Genomic DNA, 20131 nt, shown 5'->3' on the forward strand with positions numbered 1-20131 from the left:
GAAATTCTCAATTTTTGACTGATTTGTTACCCTCCCGCACTCGATTTAGTAGATTGTTAATCATGACAAGTTTCAACATTTAACACGAATGCTGTATGTAATGATCAGATAGCACATTTCCTATTGGTTTTGTGATATGCCTTTTTTTAGATTTGTCTACAAAGATATCATCAATACCGGTCTCACAACGTTCACATATCCTAGTTGCAAAGTTCACAGTAGAACTAAATTGAATGACGGGGTTACTGATTGCAATTATGGTTCACTGATAGAGCTTTTCAGTAATGTTCTGTTTCTAAGCGAACATTTTTTTCCTTTTTTCTGCCAGCTGTGTTCTGACTGGTTTGACACGGTCCCCCCGCTATTTCCTGTGGTAACCTTTTCACCTCAGAGTAGCACTTGCAACCTACATCCTCAGTTTTTTGCGGGACGTATCCCAGTCTCTGTCTTCCTCTACACTTTTTGCCCTCTACAGTTCCCTCTAGCACCATGGAAGTTATTTCTTGACATGTTAAGAGATGTTATATCAGCTAGCTCCTTTTTATTGTTAGTGTTTTGCATATATTCCTTTCCTTGCTGATTCCCCAGAGAACTTCCTCATTCTCATTGTTACCTTATCACTCCAATTTTTTTAAAATTCTTCTGTAGCACCATATCTCAAATGCTTCGATTCTCTTCTGCCTCAAATGCATCGAGTCTCTTCTGTCCAGGTTTTCCCACAGTCCGTGTCTCACTGCCATACAATGCTCTGCTCCAGACGCACATTCTGGAAAATTTCTTTCTGAAATTAAGACCACGATTATTTTGCGACCTAGGACTCAGAATTTCTTAACTTCATGTATTTCGTCTCACCAACTCCGATGTTAAGTCTCTTACTGTTCTCATTTCTCCTACTTCTCATTACTTTCGTCTTTCATCGATTTGCCTTCAATCCATATTTTGTTCTAATTATACTTTCATTCCATTCAACAGGTCCTGTAATTCTTGGACACTGTCACTGAGGGTAACAAAGTTATCAGCTAATCTTAACTTTTACAGCCTTTCACTTTGAATTTTAGCCCCACTCTTGAACTTCTCTTTTATTTTTACTATCTAGACATCACATTTAATTGTTATATTCCTTCTCGTTAAAATGTTTATTCCTCTCTCAGTTCCTGTGTGATTCTGATCAATTCAGGCTGCTGGGGGCTATTTTCAGACCTTCCATTTCATGTTAAATCTGTTCCACCATCTTCCACTACCATTAAGACATTTTTTCGATGTGAAGAGGTATTCGTCATTTTAATTTATCACAATATTTAGATTATATTTCGAACCGTTTCTTCAGGTCCCGCGTGCAACACCATCGTTATTAGTCGTAACAGGTGCATAGACGTCTAAGGAATGTGCCAAACCTTCATGTACAAATGAAATATTTTATTCAAGTGCATGTGCGGGTAAAGTTTTCCGTCGCATACTGAAATCTTAAAAAATTGCATCACTGTTATTGAATATGAGTACTGCCAAAATCTGAACTGCAGTAGTTCACACAGTAATTATGAAATGGATTTTTATGCCATTAGATTACCATCTGCATCCCTGTAATACCTGGGTGTCGTTCTTCTGGGTCACTGAGTGCTGCATACTTGCAATCTACGAGAAAACTGACCATAAGCTGTGCGTGTCTGTTCGTTACAGGAAAAACGACGTCTCAGCCCCGTGGCGTGGCAACCCGTTATTGAGCCACCGTCAGCGTCGGCAGTGGTTACTGAGTCACCGATCAGCATCCTCATGGAGGGCCGCTTCAACAAAGTCCCCGTCATGACCGGCGTCACATCCGCTGACGGGTCTGTCTTTGTTGCCAGTACGTACAAAAACTTGTAACCTGCACAGAGAGAAGTGATCCATTATTCTTGACAGCAACTCTTACTGTGATACTGGAATGCTCCGTCTCACGGGAACACCCTTGTAGATTGGTGCAAAGTGGGGAGGAATGCAGCACCTACACGCATAAGCGTATACTCATTCCGAGCTCAAGTGACTTTCTGGGGATATGGAGACAGCCGCCCCGTTTCAGGCACTAGTTCTGTTGTCAACGCAAGGATGCTCTCGAGATTCTGTTCCTTTTAATCGTAACAAATTTAGAAGGATTTCGCGGTACAGGTGGTGCTTTACTGCTATGGCTATTTGCCAGAATTTATTTCTTGTTAGCTATTAACTTTAATATAACGATAATTCTTGCTGCAAATTAAGCTTGCTACAAACTACTCTCTAAAATAATCCTATGTGACATTTCTGTCAAAAACATGAGAGGGCGACTGGTTGTAATTGTTCTGCATTTCACGTGGGGTGTCACAGATGGACATATACATGAGAGTGATACACTGCAAAATTTTATTTGCGCTCACCTTCAGTCTTCACACAATGTCCTAGTCACACTAGGTAGAGCGTCGTTTTCAGTTCTCACCTTTCACACAGGCACTGGGCGCTTCGAAGAATTGAGCTAGATGCTATCTAGCAACAATTAACTAGCGTTTTCTTTTATTATGCACTACAATTCCTCATACATCGTGTATAATGGAGACAACCATTCACAATTATAGTGGAGTAATTTGATACGACTAACCGACAAGTTCACAAAAAAACATTCAAAAATATAAATACTTTTGACTTTTATCCACTGTGGATGTGGAACACTGCGACTGTGGTGTGAAAAGGTTTTCAGAAATTACTGCAACCAGTCACCTTTTATGTAGATGTATTTTATTTAACCATCTATATAAAAGGCGACTGGTTGCAGTAATTTCTGAAAACCTTATAAATACTTTTATACATTAATGTACACTGTTCGCAGATGCACGATCGTGCCTCCAAGTCCGTTCCTTATGATCACTAAACTTGGTGTCTTGTCTTATTCTACAGCTTATCAGGATCATTCGTTCTTACTTACTCATAAAATCAGAGGATAGCATAAACTGCTCTTTGAAATGCGTCTGTTGCTGTGGCCAGAACAGTAACGGGAAAGAAGGAAATGTGTTGTAATCGTATAAGCGTATGTCTCACTATGTTGTTAGAGCGTTACTATGGGCACTAGCCACTGCCTATAATACTGCGTCCAAAGTGGCCTATCTCTGAAATAGCTGATATGCTCTAGCTGACATCAGGCTAATTAGCTATGAACGTTACACCATCGAAGCCAACAACGCCAGAATAGTATCCCTTGTCTAACAGCTTCCAAAACGATGGGATTGAATGAAGATATGAAAGTGAGCCTGACGCCATTAAGAGCAAACACTATTGCAGCTGTGAAATTACACCGGTTTATAAAACGGGAATTTTGCTGTTGGTGCCACGCGATACTTGACACAGCAACAAAGTGTTGCATCTCTCAATTGGATCCACTGCTGATTATCGCCAGTTGTCTTGTGCGATATTTTGCACATAACGCGAGTTGTCAGGTGCGAATATAGTGTATCTGCCGTTAAACCAAATACGGGCTGTTCCATTTCATTTCGGATAGCAGGAGACCATGCATTTTTGTGGGTACGATTTTCTATCATCTATAGTAGACTTTACATTAATATCCTTAGAAAAGTCACAGCTGTGATAAAAAAAGTGCTTCCGGTTTTATTAAGGGTTAAAGTTACCGTAATTTAATAAAATTACGCAATTCTGACATTCGTAGCTCAGAAACTATTCAAACAAAAATTCTCAGAACTTAAATTTAATGTGAGTTTTTTCCATTTTTCATATTTTTCTAAAAACCGCAATTTAAAACGGATTACAAATCATGAAAAACCACAATTTAAAACTGATTACAAATTATGCCATATTGTCCGCCTGCTTAGCTCAATGGTACCGTGCTTAGCTCCTATGCAAGCAGGCAGGGTTCGATTTCCGGCCAGGTTGGAGATTTCTCCGCTCGTGGACTGGGTGTTGCGTTGTACTCATCATCGTTTCGTCTTCATCACCGGCGCGCAAGTCACCCAACGTAGCTTCGAATGAAATAACACTTGCTACTTGGCGGCCGAACTTCCCCGAATGGGGCCTCCTGGCCGATGTTGCCATACGCTCAATTCCATTTTTTTATGCCATATTGTTCACCAGTTGATTTAAAACCGGATTAGTAAACTTTTTAATGGTGTCTTGAATTAGTAGGCGTAGAAGAAAAAGAAAAATAAATACAAACAGCGGCAACGCACATGAATCATGACGAGCCTGCTGTCGATCGCCTGTTGTTGATGTTTTGCGGCAACCTATCGTTAAATTTTAACTGACCCAAATCAGCAAATCGAGGGTAGTGATTGCATTCATGTTTGGAATACGAGTAATCCTGTTGTGGAACTGTGACAGCCCCAGAGCCGCGGTATAGCTTAACTGCGCAATTACTGACGCATATTAAATTCATTGCGACCTATACCTCCGGTATAGGCCCTTGTTCACCCGATTCTTGAGTACTGTTCATCCACCTGGGATCACTATCAGGTAGGACGGACAGAGGACATAGAGAAGATTCAACGAAGAGCTACACGTTTCGTTACACGATCGTTTAGCTGCGAGAGAGCGTTACGGCACTCCACTGGCAGACGATACAAGAGAGATGCTGTGCATCACAGAGAGATTTACTACTGAAATTTCGGGAAAGTACTTTTCATGAGGAGACTGACGACATATTACTTCCACCCCCCCCCCCCCCCCCCCCCCCATACACCTCACGCATTGACCACGAGGAGAAAATTCGAGACATTAGAGCCAATACAGAGACTTACCGACAATCAATCTTCCCACACACTGTTCGAGAATGGAACGGGGCTGGAGAGATCAGATAGTGGTACCGAAAGTACCCTCTGCCACACACCATTAAGTAGCTTGCGGAGTATGATGTAGATGTAGAGGTAAATCTCACTATCGCTGGTGAGCGTGAATGTCTGGCCGTGGGAGGCGCCCATGGTTCGCTTAGTGCGACTGTGCGAGCGCCGCTGCTGCATCGCCCTCGGACGAGGTCTGACCCTGCAGTCGGTTGGCGAAGATTCCGTCTGGAGCGTCATGATCGCGATGTGTCCCACCTGCGTACGGAACCTGAAGTGCCTCTATCGAGCATCAGGCGTGAAGTGACACTGTTGCAAAGAGAGGCCGAAGTTCTCCTTTGGAAGCAAAGCCTGAAGTCGCTCTACTCCGAGCACACTCTGATGTGAAGCAAAACAGCAGAGTGCTTCAGTCCTGTGGACTGTCTCAGGAAGGAACAGCCAATCAGAAAGATAAAGTTTTCTTCCATCAACGAAAAAATTAAGCAGACCCGCTGTACTTCCACCACCATGGAAAAAATGCGACCCTTCACATCAAGTGTACAGAAACCTCTCCTCGTGAAAAGTACTTGAGTCTAAAAATTTTACGTCACCGTTCTCTAGGTAATCAAGCTTCCTACTATTTGGCACTTTCTGGGCACAGTTTTCTAGCGTGGGGCATATCAAGAGAAAAGAAGTAAAAATATGGTGCTATTTGCCGAGCAAGCGGATAAAGCGTGTGATCTTCATTCCAAGGGATTGCCTGTGTGTTTCAGAAAGCTTTCGAGATCGCTATCTCCCCTAAAAATTTTTCTCTTGACAGTCGTTCTAAAAGCTGGCCATGTTATTTACAAAATGTTATTTCCACAAGCGAAAGGTTTCAGTAGCACTTTTCATACATAAAACTGCATACTGCATATGTTGATCTTTGTAGACTAATGTAACTAAAAGTAATGTCAGACAAATACGAAAATTTAAACCAAATTTTTTCTGTGGCAATTTTGTTTTTAGATCATGATGATCGATTTATGAGCTGCTGTATGTTTAAAACTAATTTAATAATTTGGCTAATCTCTTTTATCATTTTAATTGGTAATGTTGGAAAAGCCGAAATAATAACCTTCACATTCATGGATACTCAGAAACTATCAGGAAGAGAGCATTAATACAATTATATGGCTGAGTTGAATGATATTCTCATAATACACAAACACTGCAGTGAAATGACTGATTCATTCAGTGATACTAGTCTAAATAATCTGTACATCGCCTGGGGATGTCGAAGCGATGTCCTGGCATGGTGATGGTCCTGTAAAGCAATCTTGAATTTTCGTTGTCAGGCTTCTTAGAGCATGACACATTATGCCATTCTGCAATGCGCTGATACTACTGTAAAAGAGTTTTTAGGATGGCTAGTTGTGGGCGGTGACTCTGTACTGTAGATGGGAACAGATACTCAAATAAGTCTGCTCGTGGACACAAGACACTTTATTGCTGTTTGTTTACATTCTTTAGACTTTGATGCTGCTAGTGTTGATGCCTAACGTGGCAAATACACTGTCACGACGTCTCTAAGCACGCTGGCCTCCGGTCTAGCTCTGTAGATAATGGCGATGCCTGAGCACGAGTGGCTGTCGCTGCACATTTCCTCCCTCTGCCACGTCACGCTCTCAGAGCATGAGAAAGGGCAAGAGGAAGAAACTGCGAATGTACCTCGTTTAAATGACAGTGCAGTGGTGTTGCTTAAGAAGTGATTGTATGTTTCACGTTTCTGAACAACATAGGTCACAAAGAAAACAAATTTTCTCTATTGTTTGATTATTTTTTATATGATGAAGATATAATATTATTTTCACCTGGTGCAAATATCACCATACGAACAAGTGCAGCTAATTTCACAGATTTTCAAACTCAAGTTTCCACGTGATTGTAACTTATTCCGCATCATTTCGTAGCATACTTGAAAAAAGATATTTCACATAAATATGTCGTTCGAAATATTTTAACACTTTTGCAACCTCATTTTGTTGACGTAGAAACTCTACCTGAGCAACGCAATGTATACGTCCTAGGCAGTTTTAACGTAAAAGAATTTGTCATTAAAATGGGAATTACTTTGCAAGTCAGCCAGTTACATCTCCACGTGCCCAAGTGTGCTTTCAACTAAAATGGCAAATGGTCTCGCAAACAGATGGAAAACAGATGAAGATTGACACTGTCGTCTAAGCATTTAGGAGAATTTCCCCGGACTTCATTTAAGGTCACAGTGAAGTCTTCAAACCACACATTTCCTTTACAGCAGTAACCATAAGGACTGTGTTTTTCAGAATGTGTCCTTTCTACAACCAGATTTTCCTTTTAAATGCATGCCCACCAAATCAGAAACAAGTTGGTTTTTACCGTTCTAACAACCCTACCACAAAAAAAGGTTCAAATGGCTCTGAGCACTATGGGACTCAACTGCTGTGGTCATCAGTCCCCTAGAACTTAAAACTACTTAAACCTAACTAACCTGAGGAAATCACACACATCCATGCCAGAGGCAGGATTCGAACCTGCGACCGTAGCAGTCGCACGGTTCCGGACTGCGCGCCTAGAACCGCGAGACCACCGCGGCCGGCTACCACAACAAAGGTCAAAAATTAATTATGGTTGTGGTGTTGCTCACGCTGCTAAATAATGCATTTTCGGGCGACAACAAATATTATGCGGCAGGTGTCATTAGAGCACGGTTAATAATGTCATTTCATGAAATAATGGATAAACTAGGCACTCATCTTTTCGTGTTTCCCACGCTGGTCTCGTTGTAAACTCATGGCTCAATCGTCGAAAATCTAGGTATTGATGATTCCAAGCTCGGATGCAAAGAGACCTACGTGTTATTCTGCGATATTCAAAAGTTTTATACATGTGTTTCATAAACCATTTTTGAAGATTAAACTTTTGCAAGTTATCACAATGGTGATGTAAAAAGTAATCTGTTGTTGTTGTGGTCTTCAGTCCTGAGACTGGTTTGATGCAGCTCTCCATGCTACTCTATCCTGTGCAAGCTTCTTCATCTCCCAGTACCTACTGCAACCTACATCCTTCTGAATCTGCTTAGTGTACCCATCTCTCGGTCTCCCTCTACGATTTTTACCCTCCACACTGCCCTCCAATGCTAAATTTGTGATCCCTTGATGCCTCAAAACATGTCCTACCAACCGATCCCTTCTTCTAGTCAAGTTGTGCCACAAACTTCTCTTCTCCCCAATCTTATTCAATACCTCCTCATTAGTTACGTGATCTATCCACCTTATCTTCAGTATTCTTCTGTAGCACCACATTTCGAAAGCTTCTATTCTCTTCTTGTCCAAACTAGTTATCGTCCATGTTTCACTTCCATACATGGCTACACTCCAAACAAATATTTTCAGAAATGACTTCCTGAGACTTAAATCTATATTCGATGTTAACAAATTTCTCTTCTTCAGAAACGCTTTCCTTGCCATTGCCAGTCTACATTTTATATCCTCTCTACTTCGACCATCATCAGTTATTTTACTTCCTAAATAGCAAAACTCCTTTACTACTTTAAGTGTCTCATTTCCTAATCTAATTCCCTCAGCATCACCCGATTTAATTGGACTACATTCCATTATCCTCGTTTTGCTTTTGTTGATGTTCATCTTATATCCTCCTTTCAAGACACTGTCCATTCCGTTCAACTGCTCTTCCAAGTCCTTTGCAGTCTCTGACAGAATTACAATGTCATCGGCGAACCTCAAAGTTTTTACTTCGTCTCCATGAATTTTAATACCTACTCCAAATTTTTCTTTTGTTTCCTTTACTGCTTGCTCAATATACAGATTGAATAACATCGGGGAGAGGCTACAACCCTGTCTCACTCCTTTCCCAACCACTGCTTCCCTTTCATGCCCCTCGACTCTTATGACTGCCATCTGGTTTCTGTACAAATTGTAAATAGCCTTTCGCTCCCTGTATTTTACCCCTGCCACCTTTAGAATTTGAAAAAGAGTATTCCAGTCAACATTGTCAAAAGCTTTCTCTAAGTCTACAAATGCTAGAAACGTAGGTTTGCCTTTTCTTAATCTTTCTTCTAAGATAAGTCGTAAGGTCAGTATTGCCTCACGTGTTCCAACATTTCGACGGAATCCAAACTGATCCTCCCCGAGGTCCGCATCTACCAGTTTTTCCATTCGTCTGTAAAGAATTCGCGTTAGTATTTTGCAACTGTGACTTATTAAACTGATAGTTCGGTAATTTTCACATCTGTCAGCACCTGCTTTCTTTGGGATTGGAATTATTATATTCTTCTTGAAGTCTGAGGGTATTTGGCCTGTCTCATACATCTTGCTCACCAGCTGGTAGAGTTTTGTCATGACTGGCTCTCCCAAGGCCGTCAGTAGTTCTAATGGAATGTTGTCTACTCCGGGGGCCTTGTTCCGACTCAGATCTTTCAGTGCTCTGTCAAACTCTTCACGCAATATCGTATCACCCATTTCGTCTTCATCTACATCCTCTTCCATTTCCATAATATTGTCCTCAAGTACATCACCCTTGTATAAACCTTCTATATACTCCTTCCACCTTTCTGCCTTCCCTTCTTTGCTTAGAACTGGGTTGCCATCTGAGCTCTTGATATTCATACACGTGGTTCTCTTCTCTCCAAAGGTCTCTTTAATTTTCCTGTAGGCAGTATCTATCTTACCCCTAGTGAGATAAGCCTCTACATCCTTACATTTATCCTCTAGCCATCCCTGTTTAGCCATTTTGCACTTCCTCTCGATCTCATTTTTGAGACGTTTGTATTCCTTTTTGCCCGCTTCATTTACTGCATTTTTATATTTTCTCCTTTCATCAATTAAATTCAATATTTCTTCTGTTACCCAAGGATTTCTAGCAGCCCTCGTCTTTTTACCTACTTTATCCTCTGCTGCCTTCACTACTTCATCCCTCAGAGCTACCCATTCTTCTTCTACTGTATTTCTTTCCCCTATTCCTGTCAATTGTTCCCTTATGCTCTCCCTGAAACTCTGTACAACCTCTGGTTCTTTCAGTTTATCCAGGTCCCATCTCCTTAATTTCCCACATTTTTGCAGTTTCTTCAGTTTTAATCTACAGGTCATAACCAATAGATTGTGGTCAGAGTCCACATCTGCCCCTGGAAATGTCTTACATCCCAAAACCTGGTTCCTAAATCTCTGTCTTACCATTATATAATCTATCTGATACCTTTTAGTATCTCCAGGGTTCTTCCACGTATACAACCTTCTTTCATGATTCTTAAACCAAGTGTTACCTATGACTAAGTTGTGCTCTGTACAAAATTCTACTAGGCGGCTTCCTCTTTCATTTCTTAGCCCCAATCCATATTCACCTACTATGTTTCCTTCTCTCCCTTTTCCTACACTCGAATTCCAGTCACCCATTACTATTAAATTTTCGTCTCCCTTCACTATCTGAATAATTTCTTTTATTTCATCGTACATTTCTTCAATTTCTTCGTCATCTGCAGAGCTAGTTGGCATATAAACTTGTACTACTGTAGTAGGTGTGGGCTTCGTATCTATCTTGGCCACAATAATGCGTTCACTATGCTGTTTGTAGTAGCTTACCCGCATTCCTATTTTCCTATTCATTATTAAACCTACTCCTGCATTACCCCTATTTGATTTTGTGTTTATAACCCTGTAATCACCTGACCAGAAGTCTTGTTCCTCCTGCCACCGAACTTCACTAATTCCCACTATATCTAACTTTAACCTATCCATTTCCCTTTTTAAATTTTCTAACCTACCTGCCCGATTAAGGGATCTGACATTCCACGCTCCGATCCGTAGAACGCCAGTTTTCTTTCTCCTGATAACGACATCCTCCTGAGTAGTCCCCGCCCGGAGATCCGAATGGGGGACTATTTTACCTCCGGAATATTTTACCCAAGAGGATGCCATCATCATTTAATCATACAGTAAAGCTGCATGTCCTCGGGAAAAATTACGGCTGTAGTTTCCCCTTGCTTTCAGCCGTTCGCAGTACCAGCACAGCAACGCCGTTTTGGTTAATGTTGCAAGGCCAGATCAGTCAATCATCCAGACTGTTGCCCCTGCAACTACTGAAAAGGCTGCTGCCCCTCTTCAGGAACCACACGTTTGTCTGGCCTCTCAACAGATACCCCTCCGTTGTGGTTGCACCTACGGTACGGCCATCTGTATCGCTGAGGCACGCAAGCCTCCCCACCAACAGCAAGGTCCATGGTTCATGGGGGGGAAAAAGTAATCAGCACTCCGAATTTAAGTTACACTTCTTTTTTATTACTTTTGTTGCAATATCACGTAAGTCATTCCGAAACATCACTTCACAATACAATACTTCAATACTTGAAAACATCTTCCTCAATGTTAAAGTTCACATTTTAGAAACGGACTACAATTTGCTTCTTTTCAACATGACGACCAAGACTTGACTCTCTCTAATAACCGCTTACGCGCCCAAAAATCAGAGTTACAAGTACGACAAAGATCATAGTGACGAAAGAGAGAATTCACATAAGAATAATATCATTGCAATTTAAACATATCGATGTATCAAAGTACCTCTACATTAATGAAATCAAATGTTGTCTTAGAAACATGTTAACTACTTTACGGAAAAACAGTGGAATATTGCCGGTATGGAGAGGTTGAGGTGAGGTGCCGTAATGGTTATTAATTCAAGTACCATTACACGCTGCAGTGTCTGCTGTATGCAGTGAAGTTCACTCAGAATGCAAAGTCTGCAATCCATTCTGGATGTTCTAATTGTCATTCCAGCATTCATTTTTGCTTCGTAAATTCTACAATAAGAAATTTTAAATCAAATAGTTGTTCCTGACATGTTCTTTGACTTGACCAAACTGATGTACAATCGTACATTAAGTCTCCATATTCTTCGATCAGCTCCAGCTGGCAGTTGCATAATGCAAGCGACTTCATAAAAGTTTACTGTTCATACCACCAATTTCTTCATGTGCTGCTTATCTGCACATGTAGCACAAAGTTCTTCCAGATCCACTCAACAATGAATTCTGTCTGCCAGTCGCTGTAATTTTTGTTCTTTCACTGTCATCTGAGTCTTTAAATTCTTCCTGCATGGTATTGTAATGTCACTTCATAACAAATGTGCAGTACCCGTCACTTATGTGACAATATAATATGTATCAAGAATTCTCGTTCCTCTCTTCTGTCATACCCATTCATTTCTAAAGGCTTATGGCGACACGTCGCACGATTGTGCAAACATCCACTGTACCCAGGGACGTCCTTCACACCATCAACAAATAGCGACTGGAAAACAGCGCTGATACCACAATTCTCTCAAACGGAAGAGAGTTGTGCCGACACAAACGTGCTACATTACAGTACTAAATTAAATGTCTCGATGTGCTAAGTATTGCCAGAGAAGTTACGAGCAAGGCCGAGACAGGCTGAGACTCTACATCTACATCTACATCCATACTCCGCAAGCCACCTGACGGTGTGTGGCGGAGGGTACCTTGAGTACTTCTATCGGTTCTCTTCTATTCCAATCTCGTATTGTTCGTGGAAAGAAAGATTGTCGGTATGCCTCTGTGTGGGCTCTGATCTCTCTGCTTTTATCCTCATGGTCTGCAGCCCTCCAGATATTTGTAATTTCAACTACGAATCACAAACGGAGTACACACCCGAAGAAAGTGCGCTGCAATGGCCGATCCATCAATGAAACCACTACGGCGAAAATTTTTCAACGCATTTGCTTGTTATATACTACATAATGATACTCCATACGAAAGAATTGAAAAAAAAAGCGTACACGTGCGGGATTCGAACTCCGTATCATCTGCATGGTGGCCGTGAGCTTTAGCCGCCACGCTCTCCCGCGCAAAACAGCACCAAAGCTACCGGTTAAAGAGACAGGGACAAAATCCCAGCAACGACCCTCCCAGGAACCAGAGGCCGCCGCACGCACAGCCGCCAGCCAGGCACTGAGGACAGGTACCTCTACAGCAGAGCTAACGTAAGACTCTTCAAAATCCTCGAGTAACAGGTCTGACGGTCCCGTTGTAAGACGCAGGAGAGACAATTGGCTGCACTCGTGCTGGATGCGGAACCGCGAGCTGTGTTTACGAGCCGAGGCTGAGCTTTCTACCAGAGGCGGAAGCCCTGATTAGGGCTTCCAGCAAACGACGCTTGACTTCACTTTGAGATCCCTGCTACGAGCACACGGGAGCCTGCGAGGAGCCGGCCCAGCACAGCAGAGCAAGTGGTAAACCACTCGTACCCTCTGCCACATGAAACTGCTACGAAACTGTCCTGACATACTGACATCTGAAAAGTAACAGCAGCGAAAAACGGAAGCATTATAGGATGGCTCCTACCTCACAGACGTCGAATCCAGAACTTTACTCGTCGTCGTCTTCCTCCTCCTCCTCCTCCTCCTCCTCCTTCTTCTTCTTCTTCTTCTTCTTCACACGGCCAACACGCGGCCCGCACACCATTGCTGTGTGAAGTTTGGCACCAAATGGCTGGCCCTGGTACAGGTGATAGTGCAGACCATGCACCATCGCTAGTGCAACGGCTCCGCTTCTCGTTACCCCGGGCCAATAGCGTGGGACCCGGCGAAGACAGCTGTCACTGTGTGTATCAGACTGCATCTCACTCTCACTGGCACAGGCCGAGGGTGGTATATCTCGAGAGAGGTGGGGACGGCTGGATCCCCCACATCGCATTACTGAGAGTGCTGAGCTACCTCATCAGCCAGATACTCAGGCGGGGACGTAGATTAGAGGTCCCGCGGCGACTGTGGAGACAGCAGCGTCATCCACACAAAGATGGCCAGTACTGACTGGACATCATATTACTGCCCAGCTGTTCGACAGTAAAAGGAGGTGCTCCGGGCATACGTTGTGGAAGAGGCCACATTTTTGTCACGCGGAAATGTCTGGAACAGAGTCTGATGACCAAGCTTCAGCTATTCACATGTTACTTAGTCAAACTGCAGAAGACTCCTGACGACTGGTCCACCCCCAAATCGTTGTCATGCGGAAGTAGTGGTACGGAAGCTGCACGCTATAGCTGAGTTGCTGAACTGATGGTGGTCAATGTCAAAATGCTTCAGTCAAATACCTAATTTCACCTCCATAATAAAACATGCGCATTCTTTTCATCTGGTATTTCCTCACCAATGTGCAATTAGTACACTAGCATTTCAGGACAGGCAATAATAATAATATATCAGTATTTTCTTAGGTGGCAAAAAGGTGTAATTTTTACGTTAGTGACGTACAGTGCTGGTATTACAACAGCTGTCGAATTTGTTCCGTTTAATATAAGTCTGCTGACCCATGATATGTCGCACATCCACCTGCTGAAGACCTCATCGTAACAGATGTGCTGATTTTTACAGTGTCTGGAGTGATGCAGAGCGAGTCCGTGGCGGCAGATCTCAACGAAAACTTCACGTCCCTGGTGGGGTCTCTGCTGCCGAGGCCGACGAGGGAAGAGCAGGAGGCGGCGGCGCAGCGGCTGGAGGACTTCTACTTTGGGAACCAGGGACTCTCGCAGCAACAGCCGCAGGCCGTATATGATGTCTGTATCAACATTTGATTGACTATTTAAATATCTACAGACGTTTGTGAAATGTTAATACCAACAACCATTGGCTGTATAAGGGAATGACGACAGTGAAAATTAATTCCGAATTGGGACTTGAGCCAGGATTTCTCATTGCACGCGAGTGGTCAGCTTGTCGGTGTCTGAGCACGACTCACACCGAGACCCAACGTTCCACACGTCGTCGTTCCTGCATCACAAGGAGTACTGGCACACACGTTATGCAAATCCGTACAGAGGGCAACATTTAAAATTGAATGTCGCTACCTGGTATCGGCAGTTAAGTACGATATTCCAGTGCCCTTGTTGCTAAGAAGAACGATGAAATCTTCCTTCGGACATGTATGCATGGACGTGAGTCGTGCAAGGACAGCCAAAGCGGTTAAGGAGGCGGCTAGCGTACAGCGTGAAATCTCGGTTCGACTCCCCGTTCCAAACAAGTTCTCTTTGTCGTCATTCGCTTATACAGCTGATACTTGTGCGTATTCGCAACTACAAATACATTTCGTGTATTATATAACAGCTGTAGTTGCCACAGTGCCTGTTCCTTCTGACATCCATGAATGTTCTAAGGAACACTGCACCGTTCTTCGTAACAACACAGACACTGCAATATCGTATCTATAGATGCGCTTCTGTACAGTAACATACAAAACAATTTACTGCTGTTTGTATCCAGAGTACAAGGGGAATCCTGTAAGACCTCGACCTAGGTCAAGGATAGTGGTTACGTCAAGGAAATTCTGATTTTATCTTGTAACATATTATTGCCGATTCGGATGAGATAAGTGGGACGTGAGTCACAAGAAAACGCAAACACAGGCTTTTAGTTCACAAAGTCTTATTGCACATATCCCCCTACAAAAGCAGTACAAAATCTTTTACGAACCTGGCTTCCAATAGCCACCAATAACAAATATAATTAAAAACCTTATAGAGCCTTTATAATATTATACAGAATGAAAGAAGTTAAGTAATGATACTTCCTTTTAACTAAAGAACAGACACCATATCCATGTAAGTATATAGTGCTGTCAACACCGGCCATGACCTTCTTCTTCTGTGCGGATGCACACTTATTCCCCGAACTCTTAGGATACTTAGTAAGAATGTCTTCCACGAGTAATGAGTGTGTTGGGGTAGGACACTACGGATGTAGTCTGAGGAAATACAAGGTGGGAATGGTGGGTCTCGCGGGAGGCGTGCGCGAGGTAGTCCCTGCAGTCGCGCTATCCTCTGTGCCATCGGTGGCTCAGCTGAATAGATCGTCTGCCATGTAAGCAGGAGATCCCGGGTTGGAGTCCCAGTTGGGGCACACATTTTCACCTGTCCCCGTTGATATATATCAACGCCCGTTAGCAGCTGTAGGTATAAATATAATTCTAAAATAACAAATAGTCCCAGATAAAAATAGAGGAGAAGCATAATTGACCAAAAATTTAACACGAATTTACCAGGACTAAATCCCAATTGGTGAAACAAGCAATAATAAATTCCAAGTAAAAGAGTAAAATCTTAGACTAATAGACAGATCATAGAACCACGGAATTCCACCAATTATATAGTGACTTATTCCACTGAACTCGTTCGTGACATTCCTCTCTACTATAACAATATTTAGGCAGACAGTTATCTTGCACGCAACAGTGGGCACAGCCCGACGGATGACCTACCCTAAAACAAGAGTGACCAAACTACTAATAACGCAGCCCGAACACATTAACGAGAGGAATATCCTAATAATTACAGGAGAGAATACTCAACTACTGGGGCTAGCAGCGACTCTGATAGGTTACAGCCAAGTAGCGCCGAGCGTCAGCAAAACGTAGCTGGCAGAGCTAACGGCATCCGAACACGTTTCAAACAATGCGTCGCCCCCTGTATTGGTCAATCCGGAACTGATTGGGCCAGCCGCTCGTAGTACTCTGTAAGATTAAAAAAAAAAAGTACAGACAACCAAACTAAAGGACACAATACAAACCCTCTTACTTCAGAGTTATCTGCTCCCCCTCTTTAAATTTAAAACATACAAGACCTCAAATACCGAGCGAGGTTGCGCAGTAGTTAGCACCCTGGGCTCGCATTCGGGAGGACGACGGTTCACTCCCGCGTCCGGCCATCCTGGTTTAGGTTTTCCGTGATTTCCCTAAATCGCTCCAGGTAAATGCCGGGATGGTTCCTCTGAAAGGGCACGGCCGACTTCCTTCCCTAATTCGATGAGACCGATAACCCCTAAGACCTTAAACAAATAGCATGGGAAATTATTCTTTACTCTTACAGGCAGACCCCAATAAGAAGCACAAAGTCTGGAGACGTTAACGGCCTGCCAACGTAAGAGCATAAAATCCCATAATACAAGACACCAAAAGTCGCGGCCCCTCCAAACGGAGACCACAGAATAAGTCATAAGAAACTTATGTAACATTACAAGCACACTGTCTTAACACTAGCTGACGCCCACCTTTAGTAGCATGAAACGACGAGAATCCACATAGCATATAGGCATCCAGCATCAGGCAGTACAATATATACACTTGCTAGTGCATTGCATGTCATCAGCACCATCTCACCGCCGACACTCTCCTCAAATCATAACTCAGCACCGCGAACAACCAACGCTCCTTCGTAACGGTCACTCCAAGAGTCGCCAGCACAACGTATGCCCAAGAAACGGGCAAGCACGGCCACTAGGGCTTCGGAGCGAAAAGCCAAGAGATCCATAGCCGGAAGCGCCGCGCTTAAATAGCGACCAGAAGAGGAAAACCAAAGATAAAACGAGCATGCCAGAACGAGCGGGATTACTGCCCCTACAAGGTAAGAGAATCATTGGCACCAGCTACTCCCCCACGGCTCAATTAGGATCTGAGGGATTAATTATCTGATACGCTTGTAATTGCGAAAGGTTCTGTTTTTATTTCCTTTCGAGTGTTACCCATTAGAAGGCCACACCATAGGGAGGTAGTCAAACTGTTAGTGACGCAAGAGCCAACGTCCAACGGTACTTCCTACCCAGGTAAATAGTATGTCACTGCGAAGCCTTATAAGACCTAAATGGGTTGGTTGTCCCTGACTGACACTTAAAATGAGATGCATATAATCGACAAAATGCGTATTGAAGGTTGTTGTCCACGTGATCTAGGCTCGTGTAAAAGGCATTCCAAAGATGCTAGCTATTTTTACGGCATCATTTAAGTTGACTATAAACTCTCAAGAAGTGCTGACAGGAAGCAACACATTCTTGGGGAGTGCTGTTAAGAGAAGAAACCATTAACAGTGCATACATTCTGGTGTTTACGGTGACAGCTTGAAAGACTTCAATGTTTAAACAAATTCGGGAGCTGTTTGGCTCTATCAAAGGTGAAGAGTCGTCTGACCGTCTTCCTGTGTGCAGAGAAAGAGGATTTAAAAGTTTCTAATATTTTGAATTCTGGCTGCAGTAACCCAACATTAGTTTCCGGAGTGCTTTTCAAGTGCTTCATCATCCCTTACTATGCCTGTTCATTTTTCTCCGTCCATCTCAATTGTCATATCTGCAAGCCATTCAAACATTTCTCCTTTTTCTCGATAACTTCGATGTTTCTCTGTCATGTATAACATCAAACCAAATAAGGCATTTCGCAAACGTCAAGTCCTATTGCTCTACTTCTCAATAATCCTCCCATTTTTCTAAACAATTATTTTCCACATAGTATCATTTTTTCCAGCCTTACATTTTCAATTCGAATTAAGCTGCTTCCTAAGTTAGTGAAGGAGTTTACATGTTCAATTTCCTTTCTATGTAGCCCTAATTAGTCTATTCATGTCTCTGACGTTTTGATGGTTTCTGTCTTGGATGATGAAAATAGCAATCACTCACAGCACTGTAAATCCACTCTCCGGTCACAGTAAAGAAACCACTGTCTGAGTTCGACATCACTGTGCAACAACAACTAGCAGACAGAAGGTGACACAACTAACAGTGGAAAGTACATAAAGCGTTTCAGGAGGACGTGGAAAACAGTGCAAACATTATCGTAATACATAAACTGAGCAATTGGTCCGATGATCACTGGCTTTCGGACCAAGAATGGAATCATTCTCGTAACGGCTGAGCCCGTAAACTGTCAGCGTGTTGTGGCAAAATGGCCCAAACCAAAACTTGCGCCGAGGCAACAGGGCGCGCCACAGGCCGTAGATGACCAGGGTAAAGACCACTGCGGAGATGTCTACGGGCGAACACAAAAATGGTTCAAATGGCTCTGAGCACTATGGGACTTAACATCTGAGGTCATCAGTCCCCTAGAACTCAGAACTACTTAAACCTAACTGACCTAAGGACATCACACACATCCATGCCCCAGGCAGGATTCGAACCTACGACCGTAGGGGTCATGCGGTTCCAGACTGAAGCACCTAGACCCGCACGGCCTCAACGGCAGGCTCGGGCGAACACATATGCAGCTGTTGAGCAATGACCACCCAGATGAACCAAGGTGCTACCATCAGTGTCTCCTCAATGACTGTTCAACGAACGCTGCAGTGTATGCACCTCCCCTGCAGGCACTTGGTTCATGAACCCATAGTCACTGCTGTTCATCGCTGACAAATCCTGGATTTTGCAAGCCAGTCCCTCAGTTTGACGTCCACTGAGTGGTGACAGGTAGTCTTTTCAGATGAAACCACCAGAAGCATTTTCCGCCAATTTTATAGTTTTTGTTGTTGTTAGTCACAAAGTTGTGTTTTGTGGTGTATTTGTAAATATTTACCGTTCTACCCACTTAAGTGCTGTAGTTAGTTAATTAATTAGTTACATGTTCCATAGAACATCTGAACGAGTCAGTTTAGAGGAGATGTATACTGGCTACCACTTTTTGAGTAGAAATTCGTAAATTTAATAGAAGGAATTGTCCATGAGAACTGATTTCAAATTAGGTTTAAAACTTACTTCGCCACCCGTCCGACATTTTATGTTATCTACATCTACATTTACTACATCTATATTTATACTCCGCGAGCCACCCAACGGTGTGTGGTGGAGGGCACTTTACGTGCCACTGTCATTACCTCCCTCTTCTGTTCCAGTCGCGTATGGTTCGCGGGAAAAACGACTCTCTGAAAGCCTCCGTGCGCGCTCGAATCTCTCTAATTTTACATTCTTGATCTCCTCGGGAGGTATAAGTAGGGGGAAGCAATACATTCGATACCTCATCCAGAAACGCACCCTCTCGAGCCTGGCGAGCAAGCTACACCGCGATGCAAAGCGCCTCTCTTGCAGAGTCTGCCACTTGAGTTTGCTAAACATCTCCGTAACGCTATCACTGTTACCAAATAACCCTGTGACGAAACGCGCCGCTCTTGTTTGGATCTTCTCTACCTCCTCCGTCAACCCGATCTGGTACGGATCCCTCACTGATGAGCAATACTCAAGCATAGGTCGAACGAGTGTTTTGTAAGCCACCTCCTTTGTTGATGGACTACATTTTATAAGGACTCTCCCAATGAATCTCTACCTGGTATCCGCCTTACCAACAATTAATTTTATATGCTCATTCAACTTCAAATCGTTCCACACGCATACTCCACAGATGTTTTACAGAAGTAACTGCTACCAGTGTTTGTTCCACTATCATATAATCATACAATAAAGGATCCTGCTTTCTATGTATTCGCAATACATTACATTTTTCTATGTTAAGGGTCAGTTGCCACTCTCTGCACCAAGTGCCTATCCGCTGCAGATCTTTCTGCATTTCGCTACAA

The 20131-nt window shown here is 43.0% G+C and overlaps 1 protein-coding gene across 1 annotated transcript in view; it reads left to right on the forward strand.

Moving 5' to 3' along the window:
- The window catches only part of LOC126281865 (para-nitrobenzyl esterase-like), a 76448-nt gene that overhangs the window by 39674 nt on the left and 16643 nt on the right, over window positions 1-20131 (forward strand). Inside the window, exons 6-7 of the mRNA XM_049981135.1 lie at window positions 1678-1843; window positions 14187-14368. Coding sequence (XP_049837092.1) covers window positions 1678-1843; window positions 14187-14368 — 348 coding nt within the window. The remainder of the gene's footprint in view (window positions 1-1677; window positions 1844-14186; window positions 14369-20131) is intronic.

The sequence above is a fragment of the Schistocerca gregaria genome, chromosome 7 (genome assembly GCF_023897955.1).
Source record: "Schistocerca gregaria isolate iqSchGreg1 chromosome 7, iqSchGreg1.2, whole genome shotgun sequence".
NCBI classification, from domain to species: domain Eukaryota; kingdom Metazoa; phylum Arthropoda; class Insecta; order Orthoptera; family Acrididae; genus Schistocerca; species Schistocerca gregaria.